Here is a 14,917-nt window from a genome sequence, read left to right as displayed (position 1 = left end):
TGTTTCCTGTAATAAGAGTTAATTGTAAAATATTTTACGCAACAATTACTTATGAAAATGAGTAAGTTTTTTTGAGAAATACTATTGTTAGAGAATAATATAAATTATTAAAAAGTCTTCCACCAAATAACTTAAAATTTTGGGTTAAATTAATTATTACATGGTATCAGAGTTTTAGTGACCATAAGATCACGAGTTCGATCTTCACCGCCCTCACTCCTTTATTGTGGAATTAATTAAGCACAAAACAAATAAAATAATTGGTTTGTGTATCTATGCTTCAAGCCCAAAAGCTCTTGCATGAGAGATGTGTTAGATAATAATATAAATCATTAAAAAATTCTCACACAACACCTTAAAATTTTGGGTTGAATTAGTTCCTTACCGATCATCGTAATTCCTTTCACAATTATTATATAATTTACGTAAATTAATTTCATCTAATGAATCTAATTTTAGATGGTTGAAAATCTAAAATAATCATCACGCAGTTCTCGGAAACAAGAAATTTCTTTATTTTTTATTTTATTGTAAAAAAAGGTACAATTTTTTTTTAAAGTAAAGATAAAAAAAAAAACACATGAAGGTAAAATTAAAACAAAAAGACAGAAAAAAAATAAAAGGAAAAAGAAAAAGATAAAAAAGGAAGAGGGTTTGAAAATTGCGTCGGAAGGCATAAAATGCTTTTTCCTGCAACCTGTTTTTTCTTTTCCCTTCCATTTCCAATTTAATGGCCATAAGGCCCTTTCAATTCAACTTCTCGCGCGATAGATTGGTCTTTCTCTTCCGCATTTCTCAATCTCATTCATTTCCTTCTTCTTTTCCCTCAAAATTCCCCAAAACTTTTTCCCCAAACTTTTTCTTCCGCCACATCGCTGCGTCCGCGCCAGCTCCGCTCGCAAGCCCTCCGCCGCCGCAGTCACACGACTTCCGCCGCCGCGCGCCGCAGATTCCAGCCGACACCATGGCGCAAAAGATTGGAAAATCCACTCGCCGCCCTGGCGCGTCCTCCAAGGCGAGGGTTTATGCCGATGTCAACGTCGTTCGCCCCAAAGAATATTGGGACTACGAGTCCCTCACCGTCCAGTGGGGGTAATAGATTCTTCACCTTCTTCTTTTTCCCTTTAATTTTCAATATCTGTGGCATTCTCTTAATTCCTTTGCATTTGAGCAATGGTTTTCAGGCGAGTCTTTTTTCCTTTTCCGAAGGGAAAAAAAAATTAGGGCCTTGTATCACGTTTTATTTGTGTGTTGATGGTTTTGTTGTTGTTCTTGTTGTTCTTGTTTTGAACCTTTCAGGGAGCAAGATGATTATGAGGTTGTGAGGAAGGTGGGTAGGGGGAAATATAGTGAGGTGTTTGAAGGTGTTCACTGCACGGATAATGAAAAATGTATCATCAAAATCCTGAAACCCGTGAAGAAGAAAAAGGTTAGTTATTTATATGGGCCCTGTCATTTTCTTCTTATGTTGGATGGTGGTTGCTTTTCACTTCGGTTTTGGTGAATGAATGTGTTATGTGGTACGATGGTCATTGACAAGTCACGTTGGTGCCTCGCAAAATATATGAGGCTGAAGCATTAATTGTCAATATTGTATAATTTTCGGAACATTAGACTGAACTGGAGATGGTTAGTGATGTATTATGCGGGAAAGTATCCAACCGTAGAGTATGTATGCAAATATTGTGGTTGGAAGATACACTTAACAAAGTGAATGTATTTTTTTTATTGCTTTTTGTCAATGGAGGGGGGAGAGGGGGGTGGCATTGTCGCAATGGGGGATGGTGGCTGTAATCAAAAGATAATATATATATACACAAAATATACTAACAAATCGCTGAATGTAATAAATAAGAAAAACTAATAGCATATATCAAGCAACAATAAATTAGAAACATATTGTAGGAAATAAAATTCACCAAAACTATTGACTTAAAATACTGCAACTGATATTAATTTCTATTGACTTCAAACAGAATCAGTATGAAATACACTGGATTATCACAAATGGGAAGAAAATGGAAATTACAGTCTATAGAAGATGGAAGAAACATAATAATAGCAGAACAATGGATTAAGGAAATTTTAACAAGAAAACCTTAAGATAGATTCAGAGCAATTCAAGAAGATCTGATTTCTCCCAATTCCAAGTCTAGTCCCGGCCTAACCTCCCGAGAATATTCCCCTCTATTTAAGCTCTATTTTGCTTTGTCCATTGCTTCATAAATATAACCATGGCTGGTTTTCTCTCATCATCAACAAGCTGAAGCACTCAAACAAGAGGAGCCATGTCTTTGAGTTTAAAAACCACACGTTTCCAAAAAGAAGTCTTAAAAGTACAATTTTTGTTTCTTGCTTCCCCTTGGCTTCCTTAGACAACTTGTTTCTTGTCCACTCGTTAGAAGTAAACATTCTTCTAAGAATTTCTTTCTATTGATGTATAAAGGGTGTTTCAAATTAAGTGACCGCAAATCTTTCTCTTATGCTTCTTTGTCGCATTCCTCTCATGTTATTTTGCCTCAACCTCTCCTTTTTCCTCTTTTTAATGACAGTTTCTGTTTTTCTACAAAACAAATTTTTTGGGCCTTTCATAGTAGCTTTTTTTATCCCACTAGCACTACTAGGTGCAGTGATATCTTCAAACCCTTCATCAAGTTCCTCTTCACTGTCACATAGACCAAGTTTTCAAGATCAAGATCCATCCCATTTGGAATTTCATCTTGCTTCTTTTTCTCCCTCACACATGCCCAGAACTCTTCTCTGACTTCCTTTGTACATTTAGTGGAAGCTGCAACATTATCTTTCTTCCCCATTAGATGCTGTTTGGCTCTATTGATCCCTCCCCTTGTAACTTATCCAATGAAATTGCACACAACAGGTCATTAGCTGAAGATGGATCTCATACACTAGAGATGGTGCACATGGAGTGCATTCAGTTTGTAGTGGGCGTTTGTGTGTAATAGTGGTTGCACACTCTAGGGATTTCATATATCTCTTTTTTAATGAATAACATAAATGCTCCCCTTTTTAAAGAAACCTAAGCTGCTATTTCCGCCTTGGATTGCTGTAACTGCCATGGTGCCATGACAGAAGTGGTCACCCTTTTCCGCCACATGAAACCTGCAATGCCATGTATGTTTGATGGTGGTTTGCTCAAATTCTGTGATGACACGGTGGAGTTGCGCTGCTATGGTGACTTTTGACAGCACTATGATGGAACGGTGGTATTATTTAATTCATGTAGCTGACCCCTCCTCATGGGATTAGGCTTGGTTACTGTTGTTGCTTAACACTAGAGTGCTTCTATTCAACTGTTACGATTCACTTTGTGGCACAAATTGTTATATGGAGAAGAATGCTATACTGGGACTTTAATTGTCTTTTTTTTTTAAAAAAAAAATTAAACTTTTTTTTTACTAAGAGTAGTTTTAGTGTACTCTTGGATGGAATGGCATGCAAGTGGCCATAATACTTGAGAGTTGTTCACCTACTTAGTTCCATTTGGTTACTTAGAATAGAGATGCTCTAGTAGCAAAGCGCTGTCTAGTCATTTATTTCTTTGTTTTAATTGCCTCCGATCCTATAATTATATATATAACTCTGACAATGCTTCTGATTCTGAATGCAGATCAAGAGGGAAATCAAAATACTACAGAATCTTTGTGGAGGGCCCAATATTGTAAAGCTGCTTGACATTGTTAGAGACCAGCAGTCGAAGACCCCAAGTCTTATATTTGAATATGTCAATAACACTGATTTTAAAGTGCTTTACCCTACATTGTCAGACTATGATATACGATATTATATCTATGAACTTTTAAAGGCAAGTTTTATGCTCGTTATTATTAATGAAAAACATGAACGTTCCACAACAATCAAATTTTTAAGTCATTATTTTTTTATCATTCTTGCTGGACACGTGATATACTAGATGCTTCATAACAAGTTGATTGTTATGATTTTTGTGATTTTCTTGTTGAATTAAATTTTTAAGTGATTCAGATTTGTGCCATTTGCTGCACAGATTTAATGAACACATCTGTCTTAGGTTTAATGCAGATGCAATGTACATTTTGGTTGGTATCTTGGAACCTGATGTCTCAGGATGGGCTTGTGTTGTATAAGGGACTTATAAAACTTAGTTCTGCTCCATCAGTGCTCTTGCGATGCAAGACATATCACCTTGTATTGATTATAAAATAATAGTTTGAGAACTAGTTCCTTTCTCTTAAAGTCATTTGTGAGTTTAAGAAATTCTTTTCACCAGGATGACTTGCATGCAAAAGCTCCTTTAGCCATATATGTCCTGTGAGATAATGTGCATACTTTCTGTGCAAATGTCTCTAATTGTGATTCTACAACCCTTCTTCACTCGGAAGATTGTTGTTTGTAGGAGTTCATTGTACTTTTGGTATTGTTGGTTCTTTATGTCATTCAATAAAGATAATTTTCGGTGCAGGAGGTACACATCACTCAATTCCATCAACTGTTTTAACTCAGTACGAAACTATATAGTTTTGCTTAGAAGGTTACATTAGAAATAATTCTTGCAAAAGACAAGGTATCTGCTTCTATATGTCTCTTTGTGTCTCTTGCAGGTTTCCTTATAGGCGTATTAGTTATGCGTGCTCATATATTCTGGTTTGTATATGTATTGTCACTATTGTGCTGCTTTGTTCAGTTTGTGATCTATAATTGCATTACATTATTTTACCTATCCAATCATTTCCAAATTGTTTGTGGCTATCAACTTAAAAGTGCTAAGTCATTTGAAATTTCTTCCAGGCACTGGATTATTGCCATTCACAAGGAATCATGCATCGGGATGTAAAGCCACATAATGTAATGATTGACCATGAGCAGCGTAAGCTTCGCCTTATAGATTGGGGGCTTGCAGAGTTCTATCATCCTGGGAAAGAATATAATGTTCGTGTTGCTTCAAGGTACATTTGTACTTATGTTTCTCTCTTTCTCTATTGGGTTTAAGGGAGCACCCACTATTGATGTGGGACTTGGGAGAAGCCCAGACCCCAGGGAGGGGGAGGAGAAAGGGGGCAGGGTGCATTGTGGGGTTTGAACCCGTGCACTGTTTTTGCTAGTCCCACATCTCTACCAACTAGCTATCTAAAGAACACTGCATTTATATTCTTTGTTGCTTTTTCAGATGATTTATAAATTGTCATAAAATAATTATTCAAGCAAAGTTTTCATACTTATTGAACTGTTTGGTTTTGATTTTCTTTTGGTTATTGCAATTACTCCTTCCAGCTGCCATTAGGCTTGGTTATACATATACTTCTTGATCTAAACCCGACAATTGAAAATCTTGAGGTAGAAGATTATTAGAAATTTCCTTGTTATCTGCATAAGATAAAGTAATCATTTGGTTTGCTGAGAAGTTTGTTGCAGAAATGAAAAGGGGTTTGGTTCTTCAGAATGTAGCGTCCAAAATCTGTTCCTTAGTTGGTAAATTTCTAATGGTTCAACATCAACATCACCTTTATCCCAAATTAGTTAGGATCGGTGGGAGATGAACCCAAATGAAAAATATGGAAAGAATGCTTTGGGCGTTGTTACTAACAACATCCGTCTCTTATGACATATACAAACAAGTGCCTATGGTTTTTCTTCTTTCATGCAACAATGACTAGCATGCTTTCCTGAATGCTTGATTTTTTATTTTTATTTTTAATTTATTTATAAATTGCTGACACTAAGATTCGAATCTTTGAACGCATACAAACTACCCAAACCTCTCACTGCTAGACCAATCCTAGTGGCTTAAAATTTCTAATGGTTATAAAGTGTAAATATGGTCTACTGCAGAATAGGTGGGATGTCATTAGCATGTCGATGTTTTTGGTAAAAAAGTAACTAGATTATCATTACTTAGAGTCTTTATTTTTCTCGTTTGTTATCGAGCACAAACACTTCCTGATTTCCTTTATTTATGTCTTGCTTGTAGATATTTCAAAGGTCCTGAACTTCTTGTTGATCTTCAAGATTACGATTACTCTCTAGATTTATGGAGTCTTGGTTGTATGTTTGCTGGCATGGTAAGCGATGCACTTTTCTGAGAATGCAATTTGTCTATTGTTTAGGGTTTAGGCCTGGTTTTTCCATTGCAAAGGTAACTACTACATGATAGATCAATTTCTCCTTTTAAAGTCAATGTCTCGTTCAAGTCTCCTGCTCTGCTTCCTGAGTGTGTGTTTTTACAGATATTCCGTAAGGAGCCATTCTTTTATGGACATGATAACTACGATCAACTGGTCAAAATTGCTAAGGTAAGTGAAGCCTGTGAAGTAGACTTGATGAAAATTGTGCCATATTGTTGGGTTATGTGTGTTTCGGTGATAACTCATTACTGCTTTTACTCTGGATTATATTTTTTATGCTTTTCTTTTTTTAATGATTTTAAAAATTGGCGGACGGTATGCCTTAGAACGGAATGGAGAAAAGCTATAAGCATGGTGGAGGGTTAGACCCGTTGTTATTCTTATGTTCCAGATGGTCCCTTTTTAGTCCTTTTCCCCTTCATTTCCCCCTCTTCTTCTTTTCCCTTTCTTTTCTACTTATATATATATATATATATATATATATATATATATATATATATTATTACTATTCTATTTATTTATTTTTATTTTTACTTTTTTGTTTCTTTTTTTTCAACCTTTTTTGTATCTTTCATTTGGGTTCATCTACCACCGACCTCAATTAATTTGGGATAAATGTGTTGTTGATGTTGTCTTTTTTAATGATTTATGTGTACTAGAGCTTGTCCCGCCTGGTGGTCTTGTGATTCAATTCTCTCTTTGTTGAAAAATGAAATGTCAATTGTTGGCTTTTGTGAATGCCTTTCTTCTGTTTCAAACGTGGTTCCTTATTTTTCTGGTACTGATCTTGCAGAACACGCTGTTTCTTCATTTCTTTTATTAATTATCTATGCCTGCGAAGGAATTCTGAATTCTGAAGTTGATTTAGAATTGCAAAGGATGTTTGCTTAGTTCATAGCTGTAGTATGATGTTAGAGAATAGTATAAACCATTAAAAAGTCCTCACCCACTAGCTTAGGCTTTTTTGTTGAATTGGTTCTTTATATGGTATCAGAGCCTTGGTGTCACAGGTTCGACCCTCACCGCCCCCCACTTTCTCTTGTGGAATTTCTTAGTACAGGTAGGTTGGGCCTGATACATTATCTATCCTTCAAGCCCAATGGGCTATCGTGTGAGAGGCGTGTTAGAGAATAGTATAAACTATTAAAAAGCCCTCATCCACTAGCTTAAGCTTTTGGGTTGAATTTAAGCTAGGGTTGAATTGGTTCTTTACAGTGTAGAATCAACTTGAATGTTAAAGAAATAGAGATGGATAATTTTCGATTTTTTTTTTTGTTTTTTTTTTTTGCAATAGGTACTTGGGACAGATGAGTTAAGTTCATATTTGAATAAGTATCGCATAGAGTTGGATCCGCATCTTGCAGCACTTATTGGAAGGTTTATTTTTGTTCTTTACGTCGATTTGTATGTGCGTTGCTTCTGTTAAATAAAACTACTATTAACTAAGAAGTTAATCCCAATATTTTGACAGGCATAGCCGGAAACCATGGGCAAAGTTCATTAATGTAGAAAATCAACACTTGGCCGTTCCTGAGGTAGTATGCATTGTAATTATGTGTTTAAATTTCCCCTATTGTCATTGATTCTCATTCAAAATTTACAAAATATATTTTTTTAAAGGCTGTTGACTTTGTTGACAAGTTACTCCGATATGATCACCAAGAACGTCCCACTGCAAAGGAAGCCATGGTAAAAGCCCAATCTTTTAGTATTTTTATTACTGCACTTTGTTCTATGACACTTTTAAGATATATTGGTTTCATCTTGGTCTTTAACTTGAAACTTCAGGCTTCTAATGTGATTTGGTTTTACCTATTGGTTCATCTGCTGTCCATTTATCCTGCCTTGTTTTGAAATAATTGTGAAGTTGAGAAGTCTTGTGCACCGGGCTTTGCCCCTTTTTTTTTAGAAATAATTGTGTCGGGAAACCCTTTTTAAGTAGACCCTTGCACTGCAAGTTGATGCTTCTAACCGACCTTTATAGTTTGTTTCTAATTGTATTCTTGGTTACCCCTGTTAAGTTGATCATTGCATTGCAATGTGATGCTTCCAACCGACCTTGATATTTTTTCCAATTGTATGGTTGGTTCTCTAAGTTAGTATGTTAGGACTTGGATTTTTGTTTGTTTATTTGCTTTGTTTTTGCCTTTTTGGGTTTTGATAAGAATTGTCCATGGACTGGTTAAGGAATAATAAAAAGTATTCAATAAAAAGTAAAGGATTTAATATATTAAGAACTCAAAAAGCTTTACTTTTCATTTAATATTTCCTATTTTTTGTTAGGGCACTTGCTAATAAAACCCTTTTTCTGGCAAATTTATATTTTTGTAATATGCCCTAATTGTATGTAAACTGCCTATGCCCTTCTTACCATCCAAGTATTTAGTAATATGAATTCATTTAGTACAATGTTTGGTAAAGAAATGTTCAAATGCTACTATGCAGGCCCACCCGTACTTCAATCCAATTAGAAATGCAGAAAGTAGTAGAACTCGAACACATTGAGTTGGTGATGCTTAGATATGGTGCTTGCTTTCTCGGGGACCTTCTTCTAAACTTCTGAACTTCTATTTCTGATGGAACTTGCTTTTGGGAGATTCTGCCCCTATTCAGTTGTAAAACTCAGTTTCATTAGTTCTTACCCTACTTGGGCTTTTGTTTCTGTTTTTTTTTGGGTGGAAAATTCAGGTTTCAATAATTTCATTTGATTGTGTGCTCCAAATTTGGGAATGGATTCTTGATTCAATTTCAGTAAAATCATTCGCATGTTTTGTTTGAAAAACTTAACTTTCAAATTTCAGTTTCAGATTCTTTTCAAGTCTGTTGCTACAGCATAACTAGGTAGTATTTCAAATTTTGATGAATAAATCCGGAATAGATCTTCTCAATTTAATATGATTATCTCATGTGAGGTAAATATAACTGTTAATCAATGGTTATCTTTTTGGCACTTTTTATATAAATATTTTTTTCTCTCTTTATCTCTTATTGCAGTCGATTTGTCCATAAACGGTTAAGATTTTTTTACATGATTTGATCTTTGTCAAATCACATGTAAGAGAATATATTCCCTAACCGTTTACATTGCAGCCGTTTGACATGTTGAAACCCATAGTTATAATATAAGCGGGTACAATGTTTGGTATAATTGCAAGCCTGAGGCAGGTGGGCTGTCCATGCGTGAATTCCACTGTCAGAATGGGTTAATCCATCGCGTTAGGTCTTAGTTCGTGTGATCAAGGCTAAAAAACTCAGGTTGAAAAGCCCTAAATAACAATAGTTCACACGGTTAAAAGCCCCGTTGGTCAGCCTTCAAATTCTTATAATTGCTTTATTTAAAAAATAAACAAATAATTTTTTTTTTTTGGTAAGCTGAGGAAAAAGATCTCCAGCACAAACTATATAATAGAAATACAATGAGTTCTACAAATTGAAACTAAGTCTGCATCAAACAGAAGACCAATTCCAAGGGGAGGGGAATTAAAAATACACATATCATCATAACTAACATTTACTAAAGGGAAATTTGCCAGCCAATTCGCGCAAAAGTTGCCTTCTCTATAAGTGTGTACCAGATGAACTCTCCAATCCTTTATAATCCATGTCTATATTCGAGAAACCAAATGAGTCTTGTGGACTGCATCACCATTATTACGTTTCTTTCTAATATTATGTTTCTCCATCCATCTTTCCAAGTCAATTCCAATCCCTTTAAAATACCCCAAAGTTCTATAGTAAGTGCATCACGTCTCCCAATCCTGTAAGCAAATACTTTTAACCATTGACCAGCTGCATTTCTGAGTACACCATCACAAGCTGCCAAGCATGAGTACCTTTTGCTGCTCCATCAGTATTCATTTTTATCCAATTGTCTTTTGGTGGATTCCAACAAACCAAAGTATCCGAGTGAGCCAATTCTGAATGAACCATGCTAAGCCTGTGAAAAGCATCCTGAATTTCCCTCACCTTTGCTGCCACTGTGTTTGCTTTGTATTGCTGGTTATGTGTTGGGTTTGGGTTATCATGGATCCTCTCATTTCTCCACTTCCAGGCAAGCCAACAAGTAGTAGTAAAAATAGTGCACCAAGGAATATTATCTCTAACATTGCTAACCTGTGACATATTAAGCTCAAATAATTTATCACGCCTAGTCATCGCTCAAATAATGAAAATGATATATTTTATCTAATTCTACATATTATATACTCATCTATTGTGAAATCATATCATATAAAAATTTCAAAATTGAACAAATAACATGCATGAGTGGTAGTATAAGTTTTTACTTAACATATCAAGAAAAATAAGGTATAGGATTTTACTTTTATTATAATAAAATTGTAATTAAATTGGTAAAATATTAACTATTTTTTCCCCAAAAACATTAACAATATATTAAAATCTCTAGTATAATGATATAAATTCATAACCTAATTTGTAGTACCCTAGGCAAAAATAGGTAGAATTAGAGGTTGTTTGACACATTTTTTTTAAGAAAACTAAAAGGTATTTTTAAGCTAAAGTTAAAAAAAGAGTTTAACATGTGTTAAAGAGTTTATGAAATGCATATGACTCTTTGGAGCTTTAAAAATTAATTATGCTTTATGGCTCTACTATCTTATCCTAATTTTAATTTATGAGATTTATCTTAAGATTTATCATGATATGTGAAAATGATGTGAAATTTCAACAAAGAAAGATCAATTTTAACATGATATGTGAAAATTGTAAGTCATTGTTATCTGGTTCATAATGTGATTTTTAGTTTTTATAATTTAGTGGATTCACCTATTATTAAATGAGTCCGATTAATAGTTTGAGTTTTGCATTTGTCATGTTGCATGACAAAAATTGAGTTTCTTACATATATATCGATATTTGTCTTTCAATTTTTTTTCTTCTTTTTATTTAAAAAATGATGGACTCCATATTAGTTGTCTCTGTAGCATGACAAGAGGATTGTCCTACAAACATGATATTTGTTTTTCCCTTATATTTTTAACCTATTTATAAAAAAATAGTTGCTCTATTTCTGTTGGATTAAAGGCGGAGCAGGGCACAACATTATAACAATCGATGTGCACACTGGTTAACTCAACATGTGTTGCTAGAGGACAGAAGATGCATCACCTTCATGGATTTCATCCTGAACGTCGATAGACATTTATGTAAGATATATATTTAATGTTTCTCGTATTGTAGGAGATAAAATTATTTTTTACATATAAATAAAAGTGTGTAAGATTCATGTTTTCTTTTTTTTTCTTCCTCTTCTCTTCATATGACGTATGGATCCCATACATTTTTATATATGTATATGTAAGAGATAATTTTATTTCTTAATATATGGGAAACATCAAAGTTCAAACCCTTCTATATATAGAGGTAGGATCTTTTGACACCAGTGTCAAATCTAAAATTTGACACCTCATCTGAGAGCTATTAGATCAGAAAAAATCAACGGCTCTGATTTGTAAGCATGTGACATCATTGATCTTTTTTGATCTAATGACTCTTAGATGAGGTGTCAAATTTCAAATTTGACACCAGTGTCAAAAGATCCTTTATATATATATATATATATATATATATATATATATATATATATGGTTATTTTCTTATTTAAATTTTGCATTTGACATTGGAAAAGTGGTGCGCATAATTGGATTTTCTCTTGTAGCTAGGAGGGGTTCAAAAAACTAACAAGCCAAACGAATCCCGATTCCGTTATAGATTGGATTACACCTTGTCTGGGTTATGTTCCCAAATAAAAAATACTAATCTGGATTAGGCAATTCACTTGGGCCGTTTGATCTATTTGGATAAATACTTAAACGTTGAGGTTGGGCAATTGAGCAATGGCAACCCAATTGTCTGGATTCTATTTTAGCAAATGACACGAGTTGGTCCTGCACTCGTATTATCCTTTATTATTGTGCCAAAAAAATGTCAACGTTATCTATCTATCTTTTTTTCCTCAACTTTGGGTCACAAATTAATAGTTATGCATATCTTCAACTCTTTATTTGATCTATACAACCGAAAGTTTCCTGGAAAAGGGACCGAGGGGAAATCGAAAAGGTTAGGAGTACTAGTTTCAATATAACGTTAGATAGGAAAGTTCAACCTTCTTACGTAACCCAATTTATGGCTTTCCATATTCTGTTATCTAGTCATTTTTTGCAAATGCGATACAACTAAACTTTGCTGTCGTTAATGTATATAGGCTTAGATTTTTATTTTTATTTTTTTGGCCTGGTTGGAGATTTCCTTATATTGTGGAACTCGCTGACCTATGCCTCGTAACGATATTGACCACTCTTATGCCGCCATATTCACCTCCCACAAAGTCCTCGATCGCATTAATCACGAAGCCAATTCCGTATCTTTTTAAATGATTTTCTAGTTCTTCTATTAATAGTAAATGTTTTCATTCAGTTTTTGGAAACTTTTTGTTTTATTGTAAATGATTTGGATCCACATTCTTGTCTAAAATGAATGGAAGAAGTATTATCTTTTCATTACTAACATAAAAAAAAAACTTACTTTTTAATCTCCTTATTTATGATATGAAAAATAATATTGTGCTGCTAAATTTGGGTCGGGTAATTAATTCGAGGAGTCTACTTACGGGCAACTCCTCCTTATCGGACTTTTGATATTGAAAATACAATTCAGGATTGGGATTTTGATAGATTCATGTAGAGAAACTAGAAAGTGAATGGAAGAAGCGTTATTCTTAAAATCTCGATTTATCACTATGATTTTATGTTTTTATGATTTATTTTCATCAAAACGATTTTATTAATATTTCAAATGCTTTTATGTTTTTATGATTTTTTTACATTACGATTTTACGTTTTACGATTTTTTAATTCCCTTCACATTTTATTTAAGATCTTGATTTTAACAATATTCATCTTTTTAGTACAATCATAAAAAATGAAAGCGAACAGACCACGGTCTCCAAACCCAACTTCATTTTCGTTAATGAACGCACTTTATATTCACTTTCTATGAGAATTAAAGATTGGGATCTAATAAACTCGTGATTTTTTTTTTCATTTTGAATTTTTTTTTTAAAATACATAACAATGCAACAACACTTATCTCGAAAAGGAATTATATTTGGTGACTTCCTTAGATAAATAACTTCATTATGTATTATTATTAGCTGTTAAGGTGTAATTGGTCAGAGAAGAGAGAGCGCGACATTCAAAAGATAAAGATCCCCACTTCAATAGAAAGTGAATAGACCACGGTCCCCAACCCAACTTCCTCTGAGGGGCAAGAGTCCTAGAGTTCTCAATTTTATTAGATCCCTATGCCCCCCATCTATAATATTTCTTCACATATATTGCTTCCCTTGGCACATCTTCCAAACTATTCTCATAATTGTCTATGGTTATTAAGTTGTTATTGTCTTCCCACAGATCCACCAGCTCAAGGGATGTGTCCCTTTGTTTTCAAAGGGTGTTTTTCTCACCCTGTATTACCCTGCCACATAATACCACGCTCCTTAATTAAGCATAATTCTTCAAATCTAATCACTAGATAAACAGGTTTTCTACCCACCTTATGTAACTTAATGAGAGCGTGTTAGCATTCTCCATCATTGAGGATGTGGAAATGAAGTGAAGTGCCACATACTGGAGACAAAGTTAGGACATATAAATCCCGGAATCTTTGTGTTTGTGGGACATTTGGCATATAATCCGATATTGTGAAACAACTCTGCGGGGACCATCTAACTCGCATAAAAAATATGCATTAGAATCTATTATCTTATGAGCTTGATTACACACTGTAAAGAATCAATTCAACTCAAAAACTTAAGCTATTGAGTAAATGTCTTTTTAATGATTTATAATATTCTTTAACACGTCCTCTCACGCAAGAGTCCATTGGGCTGGATAATGCATCAGACTCAGTCTACCCGTACTAAGAAATTCCACAAGAGAAAGTGTGGAGCGGTGAGGATCGAACCCTTGATATATCGAGACTCTGATACTATGTAAATAATCAATTCAACTCAAAAACTTAAGATGTTGAGTAAATGCCTTTTTAATAGTTTATAATATTCTTTAACACGCACTATTTAAATCAATATGAAAAAGGCTGGTTGATCATAAAATTGTGATGAAAAATGGAATGAGTGTTTCTCTTTTTTTTACATGCTCAAACAATTCACGTAGAATTAAATATCAAGCAACACGGGTATATGATGGGTCTACCACTCACCTTTTTCAACTTTTTTTAATCTTTTAAAATGGTGACATTTCGAGTTTAGCCACTAAGTGATGAGAAACTTGGAGAAGAGAAAAGATACCTAATATTGTAATGTGTAATCATAGTCCCACCAAGAGATAAAAAAAACTGGCAATATGTGACGACTTAATGAAAGGTAAAAGAGATCTTCAAGTTTAAATATATGACACTTGGATGCATGAGAAAAAGCATGAAACAATTTATTATGCTATGATATGCGCCAATTGATGATCATTTTGGTTTTGTTTAGACGATAATTAAGAGCTTGCCAACACTGAGCAAATCAAATGATGTTACAGCACAAAAAGCTTTTCATGTATTATTATTATTAATATGTACACACTAGAAAGAGATGATTAGTGGGAATTTTGTTGCATGCTTGTATCTCGCCCAAGTGGGTTCAGAATGGATTCTCTGATTTGATTTTTGTAGCCATGCTATGCATGCCAAAATGTTCAAAGGCTTTTTTTATTAAAAAAAATTAAAAATCATTGCATTCTGTTTTGGCTCTCTAGTCTAAGCAATATGCA

General features: G+C 34.1%; 1 protein-coding gene across 1 annotated transcript; it reads left to right on the top strand.

The window, feature by feature from the left end:
• Positions 1–671: 671 nt before the first annotated feature.
• Positions 672–8,871, top strand: LOC133308851 (casein kinase II subunit alpha-like). The gene is made up of 10 exons (XM_061509572.1): positions 672–1,092; positions 1,300–1,429; positions 3,629–3,823; positions 4,786–4,943; positions 5,966–6,056; positions 6,222–6,287; positions 7,414–7,496; positions 7,591–7,654; positions 7,740–7,808; positions 8,565–8,871. The coding sequence occupies exons 1-10, from the start codon at positions 731–733 to the stop codon at positions 8,622–8,624; spliced, it is 1,278 nt and encodes a 425-aa protein (XP_061365556.1). The 5' UTR covers positions 672–730; the 3' UTR covers positions 8,625–8,871.
• The last annotated feature ends 6,046 nt before the right edge of the window (positions 8,872–14,917 follow it).

The sequence above is a fragment of the Gastrolobium bilobum genome, unplaced genomic scaffold (assembly GCF_033153095.1).
Source record: "Gastrolobium bilobum isolate Gb01-03AN ecotype WA unplaced genomic scaffold, APGP_CSIRO_Gbil_v1 utg5503, whole genome shotgun sequence".
Taxonomy (NCBI): domain Eukaryota; kingdom Viridiplantae; phylum Streptophyta; class Magnoliopsida; order Fabales; family Fabaceae; genus Gastrolobium; species Gastrolobium bilobum.
Note: the sequence above shows the minus strand (reverse complement) of the source record. Positions and strands in the feature narration are given on the sequence as shown.